This window comes from Nilaparvata lugens, chromosome 9, assembly GCF_014356525.2.
Source record: "Nilaparvata lugens isolate BPH chromosome 9, ASM1435652v1, whole genome shotgun sequence".
Classification (NCBI taxonomy): Eukaryota; Metazoa; Arthropoda; class Insecta; order Hemiptera; family Delphacidae; genus Nilaparvata; species Nilaparvata lugens.
In genome coordinates, this window is record NC_052512.1 from 24,777,858 (window position 1) to 24,798,687 (window position 20,830).

General features: G+C 36.5%; 1 protein-coding gene across 1 annotated transcript in view; it reads left to right on the forward strand.

Moving 5' to 3' along the window:
* LOC111056207 overlaps positions 1-20,830 on the forward strand; it is a gene marked incomplete in the record, with an annotated part of 336,828 nt that overhangs the window by 310,783 nt on the left and 5,215 nt on the right. Inside the window, 1 exon segment of the mRNA XM_039435672.1 lies at positions 7,181-7,343. Within this exon segment, the coding sequence (XP_039291606.1) occupies positions 7,181-7,343 (163 nt within the window).

Below are 20,830 nucleotides of genomic sequence, written 5' to 3' on the forward strand. Positions count from 1 at the left end.
AAATTCCCTAAAACAATACAAAGAAGAGAAAGATTAATTAGAGCCTATCCTACATGTCAGTACTGAACTTTCATGAGGAAGTATATTTAATAAAATATACTACTATGGAATTTTGTAAATTCCAAGTATGACTCTAATTTGTTATAATTGTGAGCTATCACTCCCACAAAAACAACTGGTGAAGGAAAAAAAATATGTTGACTATTGTGACTGGGTGGATAGTTCCTAGATGTCTGTAAGGCAATGTGATAGCAGACTCTAGTATCGGACCACAAAAACAAAAGTATGCAAAAGGTTTTACAAACATTTGTTGTTGCAGTCATAAGGTTTTTATATCGCAAACAAGTAGGTCAGATAATCGAGTCCAGCCGTATGTGGTTCACGCCCACACCTCTAAAAAAAAATCACACCTACTTGTCTACCAAAAATCCAAAGTATTGGACAGCAAAAAAAAAATAAAATGCAAAATGGGTTAAAAGCCCAGAAGAAAACTATAACCTAATTACATATGGCTTATGGCACGATATGCAATGAAAGATGAGAACATGGGACATAATTGCTCTAAAAAACCTAATTACCTAATATGATACCTGAAAAAAAATAGACATGATTAAAATATGTAATACATGATGAAAAAATATACTGCAAGCAAACAATTATTTACATAACAAAGGATAGATTTTAGAAAAGTTAAGTTTTATCAACAAATTAAAGATTAGGAAAATAAGCTACTATTTCAACTTCTAATATTATTTCAGAAAAAATACAAATTTAAATGACTATGGACAAGATTGATTAAGATATGTATCATAGAAGAAATTTACTGAATATTACACAAAGACAGGAAAGAATTGAAATTTGAAAAGATCAAGGGCCAAGAAAAATAGGCTATAGGAAAGAAAAAAGACACAATTATGGACTCTTACCATACACTGTGTAGCGATTATGCTATTCTGAATCCCGGCATAACACAGGATTCCTAATCATTGTGTGTTGGGGAATACCCTTTCATCATGTGATTCACTGTCATAATCTTGTAAATAAGCAACTTGAAACAACCTTTGAATACTAATACATCAATGGAAACTTTGCGTTTTGTTTTCTTCAAGAACATGATTTTATTCATAGGTTCATTTGTTTCAACCAAGCAGTTTTGCCTACAAAAGTTAGTCATGTTCACTTGAGAATGCATAGCATACACCTTTTCAATTCTCAGTTGAAAGTTGAACTCATCAACTTGACTCAAAGCAAGATTCATTTTGTTTACATTTTTCCTAACCTCTACAGAAACCTGTTTCATGTAATCATTCACTTTGTTCATAGTTTTCCTAACCTTCAATGTAGCAATATTACTTTCATGATAGTTGACTTTCAGTGAAGACAACTCCCTACCTACTTCTTTATTCAATTCTACTATCTCACTAGGGTTGACTTTTTCAACAACAGTAACTAGGCCTACATTGTCAGAAACTTGAATGAGTTGATCTTGTAACTTAACACTACTATCATCCTGCTTCAATTTGTTTTCATCTTCATGATTATCACTCAATGTTTCAGCAAATTCTTGCTTCATATCATCAAACCTAGCATTAAACCTAGCATTTTGCTCATCAAACCTAGCATTTTGCTCTTGTTTAAAATTATCAAACAGTTGTGTTAAGGCAGCTATTAACTCATCATCATTTTTAATATTTTTCATATTGTATGCCATTTTGCTAGTCTGCACAGATAATATATTCATTAGGACTTGATCTCTCTTGAACCGATTTCCCACTCAGCAACAAACCATTCACAACCTATCAAGATATCTATCCTACTAATAATTTTTATAACCAGGGATTTCATAGTGTACCATTTGGGACATATTTATTTTGTAATTCTGTCCCACCAGAGGGGTAACATTTGCCGTGCTACCAATTTTTCCTTAAACGGTTGGAATAGCATTTAACACCTATCAAACCAAGGACAGTTGTCGGCTCCAATAAAATAGATTCTTGATAAACTGTGAATGGATCTATTGCCTATGAATGAGAAATCCAGTTTTCAGAGCAAATTAACTTATAATCTTCAGATGAAATTTTGGCAAAACACAGAAATATACAAAGAACAATAACTTACAAGCCTAATTATTTCAAGTAACTACGAACTAAAATACTTATCTAGTTTACAGTTGAAACACAGTGGCTATTGGCTTTACTACACTAATAGCTAATTTTGCACAAAAATTTATATAAAACTCAATCTAAAACATTAATAAATTCACTTAAACAGACAATAATTCAGAGCACAAAATTACACAAGCAACAGCCAGCCATGTTTTCAGAAGAGAAGGAAGGGCTGAACAGGAAAAGCAAAGTTGAAAGTCACGAAACCAACGCCCTGTTCAATATCGATCTCCACAGACACGTCATCAAAAAATTATAACTTATAAGTTTAGAATTCACATTCTACATCTGTTCTCAATAAAACTTTATTTTAAAATGTTATTTTAAATTTTTATATATATCTCGATTTAAATAAACCATTTATCCAGTAATTTGTTAACCCTGCCTCGGTGACATCATGGAACAATGCAACAAACATTTACGATAATAAATTCTCCGTCAAAAAGTTTATCCGTCTATTGATAACTCTGACATTTACTATAAAGTTCCATAGATCTCGAATTGAAGATTCGATTCCAATGTGAGAAGAAAAATGTAATATTACATATGAAATAATGCTGCAAAAAATAAAAAAAATAGGCATTGGTGGGAATTTGCTGAAGGTGTTTGAAAATTACTTTGTAGAAAGAAAATTCATGTAAACATAGGTGAATATGTTAGTACAGATTATAATCAAATATGTGGATTGATTCAGGGCAGCATTTTATCTCCTGTTTTATTCAATTTGTATGTGAACGATTTAGCAAGTCTCAAATTCAGAAGCAAATTACTGCAGTATGCAGATGATAATATTCTATATATGGTACACACTGATCTGAATATAGGTATGAGATACATGCAGGAAGACTTGAACTTAGCGAATAAGTATTTTTTCAATAATGCTATCAAGATAAATTCAAAAAAAACTAAAGTTATTATATTTAGAAATCATAGAATCAATATCAATATACACAACCATAGGTTAATATGCCATAAGGTAAATTGTCTTAGAGATAGGTTGAGAAATGATTGTACATGTCAACAATTAGAGTTCAATGAAAGTATTAAACATTTGGGAGTGTTTTTTGATGCAGACATGCGATTTGGTTCACATAATGATAGAATTTTGAAAATTATGAAGGCTGCTCTGTATAAGTGCTCTAGAATTAGCAGGTGCTTTCCAATTAGTACTAAAAGAATAGTCTATTTTTCCATGATACAAGGTGTAATATTTTATGGAATAACATTGCATAGTTTGGCACCAAGTTATTTGAAGCAGCCTGTCTATGATGTAGTTAGGAGAATAACGCAAACTTTGTTCAATGGAATTGAGATTCACTTGTTGGGTATCATGTCAATGGAAGCTCTTGCTAAATATACTGACCTGTCCAGAAATTATTTTAAAAATGAATTCAGGGAAGTTAATGAGATAGGTTATGGTTTAAGAAATAGGGCATTTAGACCGCAAAGATATAATAATAACTATGGTAAGAGATTATCAAAATTTAGAATTCCTTACCTGCTGAATTGTCTGCCACCTGAGTTGAGGAATTTGCAAGGAAAAAGCGAATTGAGAACAAAATTGAAAGATTTCTTTATAAGAATAGCTGAATAGGATAAAACATCTTTTTCCAAGTGATTTTATTATGTGTTAGTGTGTTAAAATTTAGTCAGGTTAGTAAGTAGTCAAGTTATAAATATGTAAAGTTAGTAGCATACTAAAGTTAGTAAACAGAGAAGAAAAGGAAACATAAAAATAAAAAATTCCAATAGGCTAGATTGATTTTAATATGGAAAATAGAAAGAAAGTATTGTATGTAAAATGTAATATGCTGATAGGTTTAAGATTATAAAAAAATATTGTAATGAATTATTACTGATGTTTATAAATTTTGAAGGTTATTTGATTGTGCTTCTGTGTTGTGTTCGATTGAGTAGTCTTAGTCTCTAGTCTGACGGCTACGGTCATCTGAATTTCGTTACTTGTGTATGAACAGTCAAAGAATTAAAGAGCGACTCAAGTGGTGAAAATCGGAACTTACTGTATGTCAAACTCTCAAGAATTTCCTCATTGTAGAATAAATACAGTAATGATTGAATGTGAATATATTATTATTATGTAAATGATTTTGACACTCCTCAATTAGCTATAAGCTAGAGGAGTAACTAAAAGCACTGAGTGTATTATGATTGTAATGTAATTTGAAGGAATGAATAAATTGAAATTGAAATTGAAATTGAAATTGAAATTATTATTATTATTATTATTATTATTATTATATTATTATTATTATTGAAAATTGCCAAAGAAATGTAATCTTTTCTAAAGTGTTTCTTCTTAATTGTCATTCTTAATTAGTCTGGATAGAATTTCAATTGTTAAAAATAAGATGAAACACTTTCTGTTAGATAATTTGAGTGAATTTGAATGATCTCCATAAATTCTTTCTTTTTTAATATTTTTTTTCTTGTGTATTATTGTCTGTGATAAGCAACAATTGAAATCCCATTGTTTTATTATTTTATTGCTACACAATTACAATTAAATGAATTATTATCAATGTATCAATTAAATTTTTCTATACTCAAGATTGACAACTATTTTTCTTTTGATATGATTTGAATTGAAAATTATTATTCTGGGATCACTGATTGATTATATCAATGTATTATTTCTATGGTTTTTTTAATATAATGTAAAACTTGACTCCTCCAGTCAAACCTTCTTTAGAAGGTTTTGGAGAATTTATAATTTGTCTGGTTTATAATACTTGAAATTTTCCACTGGAAGGGAACTTCTTATCTTTTGTCATTCTTGCTTTTTTTATTATTCTTCATTTGTTTTGTTTGTAAGATTTCTTTTTATAAGTGTATTTTTCATTTTCGTTTTTTATATTTTCTATAATAAACTCCCTTCTTCTGGGGGTACCAGGACGAAGGAAAAAGGAAAGGAAAGGAAGGATTATTGAATAATTGATTATTTTCCAATTATTATTAAGTAAAAATTAATATTATTATTATTACTGCAGAATTGACTTGACTAGAACACGATATATCATTTTCAGGTGGTTATTAAGAATTCTAACTTGGTAAGATTCAAAATGTAAATATCTCATTCTTCTACATATGTATGTAGGCCTATTTGATATGAACATCTCATTTGAGGTTTTCATCAATTATGATTCCCAAGTACTTAGTATTAGTGACTTTTTTAATGGTGGGACAATCACAATTACCCAAGTTTAAATTGCACTGGGAATGGAATCTCAAATCTTGATTCTCCTTAGACTGCCCTACTCTATTTGCAGAGAAAGTTATGTAATTACTTTTTTTCAATATTTAAACATAAATAGGTGCATGAGTTTGATATTTTTAGAATCTATGTGCAATATTATTCGAAGAAATCCAAGTCTAAACTTAATGAAAACAACTCCCTTCAAAAAGTATTTATAACTATACGTTTCAAGAGAAAAAATTAAGAACAAAAAATAAGTGGAAAATTCGGGAATCGAGTACACTCGCGCCGAAGCCGAGCACTCTAACGCTAGACCACGGCTGCATTCTAAAAATGATGTCTTGTACTAACGTTATAAGTTCCTCACTTATAAACAAACACATTTCACAACAATGTAAGCTATGCTGGCTTTATAAAAAATTTCATGTCCCATGAATGAAATTTGAACATTAATTCTGAAAATCTAGAAGGAGAATTAAAATTTGGGCTTCCAGGTGCATGAGTTTGATATTTTCAAAATCGATTTGCAAAATTTGGAGATCTAAATCATTCCCGTTTCTCCGGTATGCAATCCACAAGTTGACATGTTTTGATGCGAACAAACGTACACACGAACATACAAACACAACACAACCCTACTGTACTCTCTCTTTTTATACAGATTGAGTATGCTTCAACTAAGTAGTCTAGGTACTTATGCAATCAAGTATTACTTCAATTGAGTACTTATTGAGCTGAGTACTTATGCAGAGATACAATTAGTTCCCTCATCTTATCCCTTATCCCTTTCACTTTCCCCTTTTAACTTCCTCCTTTATTTGAAAATATTCCCTTATCTCTGCTTCAACCGACCATGAATAAAATCGCTCGATCTCCATTCAAGCGCCCACCTACTGACAAACTGGAAGAGAGAACATTACCATCCGAACTTCACCAAATCATCAAATGAAATAGTCATTCTATTATTTTATTTTCTACTCAATTCAAACTTAATGTTTTGTGTAGCTCTGACAGTGAGGTCCACGTTATATTGGCAGTATTTGCAGTGGTTTTGCTATCCTTGTGTATCATTCAAAAAGCAGATAGCGATATCCTTTTCTAGCTCAGCAACATTGCCAGCTCGTTTTTCAACAATGTAGAAATATGATCAATCAACAAGATTTTTAATCTCATTTAAGAAAACTCATTATTGAAATATCAGAGAATTATTATTCCTCCTTCTTCATCTTCTTCTTTTTCTTCTTATTGTCCTCCTCATCCTATTCCTCCTCCCACTCCTCTTCCTCATCACCCTCCTCTACCCACCCCTCATCCTCTTCCACCTCCTCATCCTCCAACTCCTCCCCCTTCCTCACCTTCAACCACCACCCACTCATCCTCATTCCCCTACTCTTCCTCCTTCTGCTTCTTCTTCTCCTCCTCCCGTTCCTCCTCTCCCTACTCCTCCTCCTACTATTCCTCCTCTTCCTCCTCCTCCTCCCGTTTCTTCTCCTCCTCCTCCCCACACTCCTACACCTTTTCACCTCTTCCTACTCCTCCTCCTCCCCCACCTTCTCCCTCACCTCCTCCTGCTTCTTCTTCACCACCACCTCCCACTCCTTCACCTCCTCCTCCTCCTCCTCGTTCTTCTTCTCCTCCTTCTTCTTCTTCTTTTTCTTCGTCTTTTTCTTTGTCTTCATATTCTTCAGAAATTCTTCTTCTTTTTTTCAATGGAAGATTAATATTTATTCTTTTTCTTTCAGCAATTAGTCAATAATACAATCATTCTATAGATTGAAATGCTGCATTCAATTGATTGCAGGATATATTTCTGCTGATTGCAACTAAATTCAAAACTTTGAAAGAAAAGTATGCGCAATTCGCGGTTGCCTTCATGCATGATGGTATCGCCTATGACAAATACAAGTATGCTTTCCATGAGACGGTTTTCATCAACACCAGGAATAATGAATATTCTAAATATAGTGAGTATCGTGTCACCTTTTTCAAATTCAGACATTCAGGGCCGGTTTCCAAACTCAGAATTTAGCTAAGTTCTAGACTTCAAACAGCTGGAGTAAGAAATGGCTTTCCAAAATGGGGCATGAACTCCAAGGAGGCCGCAGCCCAAGAATCGGTTTTCGAGCTCGGGACTCAGATAAGTTCTAGACTTTAAATAGCTGGAGTTAAAAAGCTTGGTTTTCCGAATCGGGGCGTAGTCACAGTTTTTATAATAATCTTCACTTTCTCATTTCTATAATCGGAAATGTTTTTCCTTGACGAAATGAAACATTCCTAAAAAATTCAAAATATCTGAAAATTTACAGTATTTTCTCTTTATTTGATTTTCTAGTTGTTCAAAATTTTATCTAAACGTGGACTATGACTATGCCTCCTTTCAGAAAGCCAATTTTCTGACTCAATCTGTTTCAAGTCTAGAATTTATCTAAATCTCGAGCTCAGTAACCGGCTCTAAAGCTGGGTTTTCATTTGTGCGTGAATGCTGTCATCGACCACGACAGGATGAGAATCTCAGATTAAAATGAAAATGAAAATGAAAATGAAAAAATTCTTTATTAGGCGGAGTTAGATTAGGTAGATTTCAATTTGTCTAAATAACATAAAAGATAATGTTCAATTATCTTTCAATGTGGGAGGTTGAGTTGATACTTTTTTATACTTTCAAATGGCAATAAGTTGATATTATTAGAAATGTTATGATTCTTCAACAATAAACACAAATAATGAAAATTTATTTGATCAGCTGTTTTAGCACACTTGAAATTTGGGCAATATGAATGTCAACCATGCTTGTTGTCGTCGACTGCGGAAGTTTACGCACAAACGAGAATGCACCTTTAAATCTGGGTTTTCTTTTGTGCATAAACGCCATCGTCGACCAAGAATAGTGTATAGAAGGTTGTATTGATCACATAAGACGCGTGGAGAACGCAGCCGGCTATGGTGTGACGTCATGCTGCGACCTCTCGACCCGGCTTAACATGCATTCAAACGTAAAAATGCCCAACTTTGCCACCATTCACCAAAGTGGTCAGCAATGAAAAATTACACCAAGTGGAATCAAAGGCGATACTCGATCAGAATACCTTATAAATTCTATTAATTTATGTTGCTGAAACTTAATACTATGACCTTTGAGATTCTTCAAATCTCAAAGGTATTGATTGGTACTGGATAATTCATATAAATCTTGGGAACGTATTATTTCCAAAGATTTGATAATCAATGCTGTATATCGCTGATTCGTCCAACTCACTCGGTGAAGGATATAGTTGGTTGGTAATCTTAATAATATTCCAATACTGGTAATAAAATAGACTATAACAGGATTGGTCATGCAGCCTCTGGTGGAAATCGGATGAATTAATTTATCTTATGAACATGAGCTTCATTAACATCTTTATAATTTACTGATAAAAAGAATGGTCAAGTGAGCATATATTATAATATCAAAAATTAATAAATATTTCATCTGTGCATACTTAAACATGTAATTCTGATAGATTGTTCTTAATAAAATTCCCTTTATGTTTAAAGACTTGCGCAAGTTTGATATTAATTTCAATATTTTAATAACCTTTCATCGAGCTAGCTTTATTTAATTGTGATTTATTCGAAGAACTGAGGAACTTGATAACTTTTTAATCAACTCACATGTCGATTTCCACAAAGTATGATGGCGATCTGGATTCTTTTGATGTCCTTGGCCTTTCTGGTGGGCTGATGTCATCTTCTCCAATGGGGATATTTGAATTAGGTGACTCACGTCTTAATTCGACCTCACTGAGTCTTATGAAATTAATTTTTAAATTCAAACTTAGATTTTTTAAAAACGTACAAATATTTAAAAGGGGATCTTGTGCTCTATAAATTGGTACTATGCAATAACATGATTCAATATAGTCCTTGCTAATCTGCTAGGTTAGTACATAAAGAGCAAATATTATAATTTTTAATTATTCATTTTATATCTGTTACATAAACTGGGTACTGTCTAGTTTACAAATTCCCATCATTTATATCATAATACATTTATAATAATAAATAATGTATATTTTTGAATTAACTTGCTTTTACTGCCGGTCAGTTACTGTATTTTGATTTGCTTATTCTATTATTACAAATGTATTCATGCGCTGAGTAGGATATACCACATTTCCTTAATATTTTTATTTATTTTACACATTTTGTCCATGCTCATATGACATAATAAATATTTCTGTATTTTTTAAAAAGTTTTTCCTTTTACATTAACATGCCATGCTTGTTACCAACCCTATGATCACATTTTAAGCGAATGCTATTTGTATGCAACTAAATTTGCCACAGGTGTCTGGCCAATTCTCAATTTATATGGCTTGACCGATTATTTATGTTGCCAACCAGTGAGTATCATAGAACCTAACCTAACCTAACTCAAATAAAATCTGGTGTGGCGCACTCACACAACTTTCCTTGCTGTTTTGAAAATTGATCAACTGACGCTAGTGCTCCCACACATATCAAATCTACTATTCTAAGATCTGAGACAGCTGGTGACAGGACAATAGCGCTGTTGTAGACACACGAAATCTGCTATCTCTTCATAGTGAATGATTTAATAGAATCAACAGTTGCCAACAGTTTGCAATTGTATAATATTATTTTCTCGCATTTCAAGCTTATTTTCAATTTTAGGTGAAAATGTTACTGGACATTAATTGTAGAGATTTTCATGCTGAATCTTTTCCACTTAAACTTTTTTGTTTAAATTGTATCTGAAGCCTGATAATTGGGAATCTAAAATCAAACTTTGCATAGATGGGGCAGTGCTTCTGAAATTTTTACAGATATGAGACTTATGGTAGTCAATAGAACTTATCAATGAATTTTTTAAGTATGAATTTGATCAAAATCGTTGGAGCCGTTTTTGAGAAAATCGCGAAAAACCCTGTTTTTGACAATATTTTTGCCATTTTAGCCGCCATCTTGAATTGTATTTGATCCGTTGATTGGGAGATGAGATATCATGTACACAGACGCACATACACTCTTGAGCTGCATACACATATTCACACTTCCAACCCACACCGAGCACGCTCCTCCCTTGTACCGCCCTCGTACCGCCCTCGTACCACCATCGAACCACAGTCGCTCCGCCCACGCACCCATCATGAATGTTACGGGATGTATCATGAATGTTACGTCTGTACACGCGCACACACACACACACACACACACACACACACACACACACACACACACACACACACACACACACACACACACACACACACACACACATACATACAGGCCAATACCCAAAAACCACTTTTTTGGACTCAGGGGACCTTGAAATGTATAGAAATTTAGAAATTGGGGTACCTTAATTTTTTTCAGAAAGCAATACTTTCCTTACCTATGGTAATAGGGCAAGGCAAGTAGAAATTTATTATTTTATATAATTGAATAAGTAGGTAGCAATAATATTTTCCTTTTCATTTTGCTGTTTAAACTGTAGCTTAGATACCCATTATTATCTAATCTCGAGTTTGTTGACCTCGCACCCGGCGATAGCAATACAGCTGTTTGCTTGGACCTATAAAATCTCTTCATCTAGTGATTTTGATAGCTATTCAAAATTATGATCTTACAGCCCTCATAGCAAATTAACTACATAGAAGTGAATGACATCAAAATGTTCAGAGTTTCATTCTCTTTAAAACAATATCAGAACCAATTTTTAATAAAAATCCTATAAATGTTACTGGCGAGTCTAAAACAAATCGTTTGACACACAATTTGATTTGATAATACCATTTCAAATACGTTTTTTTACTTCCTCTTAATTTTCTTCTGCATCGTTTCAGTAATTTCTCTGATTAGAATTCTATTCTGATTTGGAAATCATTTGGAAATTTCATCCTTATGAAGGTCTGTGGAAAGAACTAACAGCTTCTCCAGTATATTAATGTTATTTCAACAACAACTCCTGAAACAATGCAAACCCATCAATGGTTGCCTAATATTATCACAAAAATAAACAGTCTAGATAAGCCCTAAAAATGTATGAACATTATAAAGATTTTCATTTTTATCCTACTTATGAACAAAAAATTATTGATAATCACGACTTTCAATGACTTAAATGCTGCTATTTTATCAACAAATAAAGTGTATTACACTTCCATACTGTAAGGTAGTTGAAACATTTTATGAATATTAAAAATTAATGCTATGGTATTTTAAGTTATAATTAGTTGAAGTATTTGATCTATTCTTGCTTTACACAAGTGTTTTTTGCATTCATAAGTATCCCATGGACACATTGAAATGAAAAATAACATTCTGCTGTGAATAATATAATATTTCCAATGTAAATTTGTGTTCCATGAAAGAGCAACATGTTGGCACTACGCTTTCCAGTAGACAACTGAAATAATTATTAGTAACCAGACAGTTCAACGATCGAAAAATAGTTTATAATCATGGTGTTCAAACCAAACAGTTCCATGAATTTGCTAAATATTGATTCTAGGTATTTTTCAATTAATTAAGTCCTAAAAAATAGTCATATACAAATGTTTGCAACTAGCATTGTTCCAGAGGCGACGATACAATCAACTTTCACAAACGATTGTCAAATAGGAAACAATCAATTTTAAATATAATTGGATGACCAGCATAAAATTATATTTGTTCGCATCATTTTGTCATATTATTTTTTAAAATAAGTCCAAAACAAAAAAGCTATCAGCCTCTTCACTAATATGATTCGGTTTTACTGATTGAATAATTATAGTGCTAGATTCAAGGCAAGGACTTCCTACACTTTTCGAAATAAATTAATGTTTTCAAAATACATATTGATGTAAAGCTAGTTTCTTCCTGAATTGAATAGCATGTTCATATTTCTTATCAATACAGCGGTTTTTATGTGAGGAGTTTATATTTGACGCGGTGTTTTGTATGTAATTCATATGGGACGCCGGTGTTTGCCGGCCGAGAGGTCGTAGTTTGACGTAGCACAAGCGCATATGTAAATGCAATCGAGGCAACCTGCTATATACTATTCTTGGTCGTCGACCACGACAGGGTGAGGATCTCAGATTGGGTAGATTTCAATTTGTCTAAATAACCTAAAAGATAATGTTCAATTATCTTCCAATGTGGGAGATTGAGTTAATACTTTTTCATACTTTCAAATGGCAATATGATGATATTATTAGAAATTTTTTGATTCTTCAATAACAAACACAAATAATGAAAAGTTAATGATCAGCTGTTTCAGCACACTTGATATTTGGACAATATGAATGTCAACAATGCTTGTCTTTGTTGACTGTGGAAGTTTATGCACAAACGAAAATGCACCCTAAGCTGCATTTACACCAAAATTATTAACAAAATGATTATTCATCCGTCCTTATATATTCTATTAGATTGAACACAACTTATCATACACATGATAAACATATGTGCTTGTCAAGTTCTGCTCAATCCAATAGAATCTTTAAGGATGGAAAAATAAACATTTTGTTGATAACTTTGGTGTAAACGCAGCTTAAGACATTATCTGAGGACCGAGCTTCTCTCTGGAGTACATAAGCATAGAAATTTTATAATGAAAGAGTAAAAAATATCTATAGTTGATGTTTGGAATGTTACACTATGTTTTCCAAAATATTAGTTAATATAGCCTACTATGTACTATTCTGCACTACACCATAATTGATATTGAGTTTTGTTTAAATTCATTCAACTCATTTACAATCCTATTATTATTCTATTTGATCATGTCGATCAGTTTCTTGCCCGATACCTCTCATGAGATCAGCTGATTGAATGCAATAGTTCAACAGCTGAGGCATGATTTTGTCTCACTCCCACACGCGCCCACTCGCTCACTCACTTCCATTATTGACAGCCGATGAAACTATCAGCTCTTTTTCCAAGGATAGTATATTATCCTTTTAATGTCCTTCAGCGAGTCTTTTGAGAGTTTCAATTTATCAATATTTGCAGGTCTTTAAGGGAAAGTATATACCGGGTTCTTCAAAAAAATGTATACACACTTTAAACAATAGTAGTTTTACTGCTCTACAAGGCTAATGTTATATTTCTTCGCCAGGTGGCAGCTGTTACCGCCAGTATAACTTCAGCAGTTTCCCTCTTATATCTGTCGGTAAGTTGGCTGTGTGTTTTGAATCAACCGCGCTCACCCATGGCCATCTAACATGCCACTGCCATCAGCCGCAATGATATCGCCAAGCCCATTGTAGATGGCACTGCTCTCTCTCTCTCGGCTTGTTCCACTCCCCACTACTACTTCGCCCGTTTCCGCTTTGTCAAGATGGCTTGTTCTAAAACGTGCACTAACGCTACCAATTTTTCCTCCCTTTGAAAGAACTTATAAATGTACGACCTCTTCGCTGCGACATGGGCCCATGTTTTCCCCCCAGCCAGTGCAAGTGATTTCTTATTACAATAACGTGCTACCGCCTACCCGAACGAGAAAACCGCTGTTACAGTCCACTGCGAACCCGCCATCCTTGTACGAGAAGCTTCTTAAAGGTAACGACTTTATTTTGAGCTACTAAGTAACGTGATTTGAAGCCCATCATATTGGCTCTAACACGATTCTGGTCCAACCGAGCCGCATGAAATTATTACGATCGACCTATGGATGAATCTTCAATTATTTTCGCATTCTTCGAATTTCTCAAGGTTGAGGTTAGATGAATCGAATCAGTAGCGTGCAAGCATCGACTATCGAAATATCGATCATTAACCGTCATCAATCATCGAGATATCGACTATCGACTATCGATTTTACTGAAACATCGACCTAGCCTCAAAATTTTGTTTACAAAATTATTTTTTGAACTGTTTTTGAATGTTATTTCGCTGAAATGGCCGAGGTACTCTTGCTCAAAAAGCTAAAACGCACTCAGCTGTCGCTTTGCGCTTTAGCCAACAAATATGAATTTGAAATACCGATAAAATTATGCGATTATTATTTGGACTTGAACAAAAAATTTGAAAAATTAGCTGATGATTTTAACAACCTACAACGTGATGAAATGCCTTTAGCTACTTTGACCGAATTCGATAACGTTCAAAAGGAATTTCAAGACACTTTTGATCAAATTAAATTAAAAGAAGAAGTAAATACCTGCACTCCTACTGAATCTAAAGCGTCAAATTTTATCAAGCCGCAATTGTCCATCCCAGTATTCTCTGGAGACATGGAGCAATGGGCTTCCTTTAAAAACGTATTTGAAGCGGCTGTACATAATTGCAAAGACTTTTCAAATGATGAAAAATACTATCTACTTGTATCCTATTTACGTGGAGACGCCTTGTGCTTAGTTCAAAACTTTGCTGACACTGAAAATGCATACAAGCTTGCCTTCGAAAGTTTGCATAACCGATATGACAACAAACGCTATCGAGCTTATGCCTTATACAGCAAAATCACAAACTTTCAGCCGAAGGGCAGTCTTGTTGAAGTACTTGGACATTTTGCCATTGAATTAGGCTCAGCTAAGCAATCACTATTTAATTTGAAATTGAACCATGCTGATTTCTTAATAACAATGATTTGCCTTCAGAAATTGCCTAACGCTGTAAGAGCCAAATTTGAGAATTCTTTGGGCCCTGACAACTTACCTGCTTTTGACCACCTGATGAAATTCATTTCCAACCAAGAAAAATCGCTGGAGGTAACCGCCATCAATGAGGTGAGCGAACAGTTATCTAGTGCTAGTTACACCGCTATACCAACCGCAAAAGTGAAGACTGAAGATCATTCACAAGTAGTAAAACCGCAATTTACTGAAAACAAAAGTGGCAGCAATCTGTGTGTACTATGCAACATTCCTCATCCATTGTACAAATGTGAGCGCTTTAGGAAGGAACCTATCAACAAACAAATGGATATTGTCAAGCAAAACCGCAGATGCTTCGGATGCCTCGGGTCCCACCTCAAAGCCAAATGCAATTCACTGTCCTCTTGTCGTGCATGTAAATCAATCCATCACCATACCCTGCTATGCAAAAATAATGAGAGTTCACAATCCTTTTTAATTGCTGAACGCCGACCAGATCGCTACCCTTCTGGCTCTCATAATAGGCCTACCATATCTAGTTACCAACCAGCTTCCACCTCTGGAGGTGCTAGCTGTCGCTCCCCGCCACCAGGATTTGAACCAATGTCAACACAGCGGTTTACCGATGACATACATTCGAGAATCCCGCAAAACACGGCCAGTCCCTCACGGTCTTCTTCGTCACCTTTTGGCACAGCGCCTGTGACCAATATCTCAACCCCAACCCGCAGTTCATCCACCGGCATGCCGGACACCTTCAGTGGCTGTGCACAAGTGAAAGCTGTACACGCTTCTGCTTTACTGGGCACCGCTATCGTTGCCGTTGTTGATCAATACAACCGATCACAATTACTATGTGCTGTATTGGATTGTGGCTCCATGAGATCGATTATCACTACCCGAGCTGCCCAGCAACTTGGTATCACCATCATGCCCGCACGCATTCAGATTAATGGTATCTCTGAACAAGCGACCGCTGTAAAAGGTACCACTCATTTGACACTGCTATCTCGACCGCAGTTTAACACCTTTCTCCAAACTGAAGCCCTTGTCTTAGAGCAAATAGCTGGTGACCTACCCGCTTTTCCAATCAGCAGTGAGCTCAAAACCTCACTTTCACATTTGGATCTCGCTGACCCTGGTTTTGACCAACCCAATAGGATAGACCTCTTGATTGGAGCTGACATTTATCCTAATGTATTTGTTTCTTCCGCCAATGCTATTATACCAGGAAATCCCGCTGCCTTCGCCACTATATTTGGCTATGTTCTGAGTGGAAAGCTAAATATTGAGGACTCGCCTGCTCCGCTTCATCAGATGCAACTTATCTGCACCATGTTTGCCCGCGAAGAACCGCTTGCTGAGGTCATGAACAAGTTTTGGGAGACTGAAGATGTCCAAATAAATGCGAAACTCTTATCACCTGAAGATGAACTCTGTGAACAGCTCTATGAGTCCACTACCTACCGCAATGATGAAGGCAGATATGTAGTCGCACTCCCCTTCAAGCCTAGCGCGCCTGTTCTTGTTTCAAACCGCAAGCAAGCTTATCGAAGTCACCTTGGATTATTAAAACGCTTGGAAAATTCTTCAGAACTAAAGAAGAAATACGACAACTTCATGACAGAATATCATGAGCTTGGCCATTTGGAACTTGCCAAATCCGCTTCTGACTATGTGATTCCACACCATGCAGTTTTTAAAAATAAGGACCCCACTCAGAAAATCAGGGTGGTGTTTAATGCTTCCAGCAAGGATACCAATGGGCATTCACTAAATGAGAATTTGTTACCAGGGCCAAAACTGCAGTCCAATATTATTCAAGTATTGACCAAATTCCGCACTTACAAGTACATTGTCCTTTCTGATTGCAAGCAGATGTATCGCCAGATTTTGTTAAGGCCTGAAGACTGCCGTCACCAACATGTTTTTTGGAAACCTAATTATCATGAACCTGCAAAAGAATTTGAACTTAAAACCATAACCTATGGGCTTACTTCCAGTGCTTATTTAGCACAACGCACATTGCAACAACTTGTCAAGGATGAAGGAGAAGCATTCCCTCTGGCAAGTAAAGTTTTAACAAGTCAAACTTATGTTGATGACCTGCTGGGAGGAAGTAACAATTTTTCTGAAGCACAAACGCTTATTTCTGAACTGATTGAGTTATTGTCGCTTGGCTCCTTTGAACTTCGGAAATGGAACTCTAATACTCCTGAATCAATCGCTAACTTGCCTGCAGAATTTTTGGAAAATCAAGATTGTATGTTTGATGACAACGCTACTGCAAAAGTTCTTGGAATTGTCTACAGCCCGCTCGCGGACAACTTTCACTATTTCATTTCTCCTTTTAATGGGCAAATCACTAAAAGAACCGTTCTATCATTCATCGCTCGAGTCTACGACCCCCTTGGGTGGCTCACTCCTCTCATAATGCTGTTCAAGCTATTCATGCGCACGCTGTGGTCTCAGCAATTAGCTTGGGACACTGAGGTTCCAGCCTCACTTCGAGCTCATTGGGAGCTGATTACCGCTGAAATTTCCCGTTTGGACAATGTTGTAATCCCGCGTTTACTCGCCTGTAACCGCTCTACTACCTGGCTGCTTGGATTCGCCGATGCCTCCGAAAAGGGGTTTGCTGCTTGTATATATATTCATGAAGAGACTGAAAATAGATATGTTAACTGCCGTCTCATAGCCGCCAAAAGTCATGTCGCCCCGCTGAAAACTATGACAATTCCACGCCTGGAATTGATGGGTTGTTTGCTGCTTGCTCGTTTACTATCCGCCATCTTACCTACGCTGTCCGAATATGATTTACAAGAAATTCGACTCTACACCGATTCCAAGACTGCCTTGGATTGGATCAACACACCCACATACAAATTGCAGATTTTTGTTGCCAACAGAGTACAGCAAATTACTCAGTTAACAAAACTTGAGTCATGGCATCACGTTACTTCTGCTAACAGCTGTGCAGATATTGCTTTGAGAGGCATGACTCCCGCTGAAATCGTCTCCTGCCATGATTGGTGGCACACTACCAATGCGTTTCGTTGTCTTGCCACTGACTTTCCCGTGTCCAATCATCTTGTTTCCAACATTGTACCTGAGATGAAAACTAACCCGCTGTACATTCTCGCTACTGTTGAAGAACCAATTGAGAATCGTTTGTATACCGCTATAGAACGTGTATCCAAATTTGGAAAGCTATGTTGTATTTTTGTCTACATACTAAGATTTGTCAACCACATCAAACCAGCCCGTTATGAATATCGCTGCAAAATAGTCAAACAGATTGAAACCTGTGAAACGCCTGCCTCAATTGACACCACCGCCTGTGAAGCTGAAATAGCTAGAAAACTCATTGTTCATGTTGTGCAACAGGATAAATTTCAGAAGGAAATAACAGAGTTGAAAGCTGGAAAATGTCCTAAGCATCTACTAATGTTGCAACCATACATTGATGATCACGATTTGATACGCTTATCTGGTCGTCTTGAGCACGCTCCGATTTCTAGTGAAGCTAGAAATCCATTATTGCTGCCAAAAAATGAGCATGTATCCTCACTCATCATTCGACACATACATCTTCAAAATTGTCATGCCGGTCCCCGCACCACACAAGCAGCTGTTTGCCAACAGTATTGGATAATCTCTGCCCGCAATCAAGTTCGCCGCATAATACATCAATGTGTCATTTGTAACCGCTTTTGCCGCACCAACCTACAGCAACATATGGCCCCGCTACCTGCTGAACGAGTCACCGCCAATAGACCATTCAATTTAACTGGCTTGGACTTTGCTGGTCCTTTCTCATGCAAAACATCTTTATTGAAACGCACACAAACAACAAAAGGTTATCTGTGCATATTTGTATGTTTGACCACCAAAGCTACTCATCTAGAGTTCCTGTCCTCGATGTCTGTCAACAACTTCATCGCCGCTCTACACCGATTTATTGCCCGCAGAGGTGCGCCGCACACTCTGTTTTCAGACAATGCTAAGACTTTCACATCCGCCGCAAGAAAAATGTATGAGTTAGAAAAACTCTTGAAGACGATGCCCTCTGAAGTGAAGTGCTTTCTGTCTAACTACGGCATAAACTGGAAGTTCATTCCCCCTTATGCTCCGCATCAAGGAGGCATATGGGAAGCCGCCGTCAAATCCGCCAAAACACTGCTACACCGCTGTATTGGGGACACAGCTCTTACATACGAAGAGTATGACACCATTTTCGTTAGAATTGAAAGTATTCTAAATAGTCGACCGCTTACAGAATTGTCCTCTGAACCTGCTGAAGCTGCCTCCGTGCTCACTCCCGGGCACTTCCTAATTGGTAGACCTCTTACCGCACCACCGCAACCCATAGAGATGAAGGAACTATTGGTCGCACGCCGCTGGAGACTTACAAACCAAATGACCCAATATTTCTGGAATCGCTGGTCCAAGGAGTACCTATGCACCTTGATCAATCGCACAAAATGGAAAACCGCTGAAAGAAACTTGCAACTTAACGATTTGGTCATAATCAAATCTGTCAACACCTCTCCTCTCAGCTGGCCATTAGGCAGGATTATTGCGCTACACCCTGGTAAAGATGGACTAGTACGTGTAGTCACTATCAAATGCGAATCTGGGAACATTGTTCGAGACATACGCAAAGTTCACCGCATCATTTGAAACCTTCTACAAGTTACCGCACACACCGCATGAAGACCGCCTCGCTCACATCCGTGAGGATTGTTATTGTCTACACCGCTGCTACTGTCTACACCGCCGTTCCTGTCTACACTGCTGTTTCTGTCTACACCGCTGCTCCTAGCTACACCACTGTTCCTGTCTGCGCCACCTTTCTGGTCATTTGTGCAACGCTCTCACTGTGTATTGTCACCGACCTGCTGGAGATTGTTTCCACCGCTATGAAAAACTGTTCGTTTTTGAGGGGGGGTATGTTACCGCCAATATAACTTCGGCAGTTTCCCTCTTATATCTGTCGGTAAGTTGGCTGTGTGTTTTGAATCAACCGCGCTCACCCATGGCCATCTAACATGCCACTGCCATCAGCCGCAATGATATCGCCAAGCCCATTGTAGATGGCACTGCTCTCTCTCTCGGCTTGTTCCACTCCCCACTACTACTTCGCCCGTTTCCGCTTTGTCAAGATGGCTTGTTCTAAAACGTGCACTAACGCTACCAATTTTTCCTCCCTTTGAAAGAACTTATAAATGTACGACCTCTTCGCTGCGACATGGGCCCATGTTTTCCCCCCAGCCAGTGCAAGTGATTTCTTATTACAATAACGTGCTACCGCCTACCCGAACGAGAAAACCGCTGTTACAGTCCACTGCGAACCCGCCATCCTTGTACGAGAAGCTTCTTAAAGGTAACGACTTTATTTTGAGCTACTAAGTAACGTGATTTGAAGCCCTTTACATTGGCTCTAACAGCAGCATAATTGTCCCTCTATGTTATATTGTTAGTTGGAATTTGTAATATCAACATGGCGGGCGTACGTTTGAGTTTTGAAGAACATAAGCAGGTTATTAAGTGGTACTGGAAGTTTGAGACTGTAAATGAAGCTCAAAGACAGTGGAGAAGGGAGTATGATACAGAACCACCTTCAAGATTGAAAATTACACACATACGAGACAAATTCGAAGTTCATGGAACAGTGTGTGATGTGCATAATGGTCATTCAGGTCAGCCTTGAACAGCTACAAGTGATGAGTCATCAACAGCAGTCTTGGAACTGTTTCAACGGTCTCCTAACAAATCTTCAAGGCAAGGGGCACGTGAAAGTGATGCAAGTGCTAGCAGCGTGCTACGCATTCTGAAGAGAGGCAAGTATCGTGTTTACA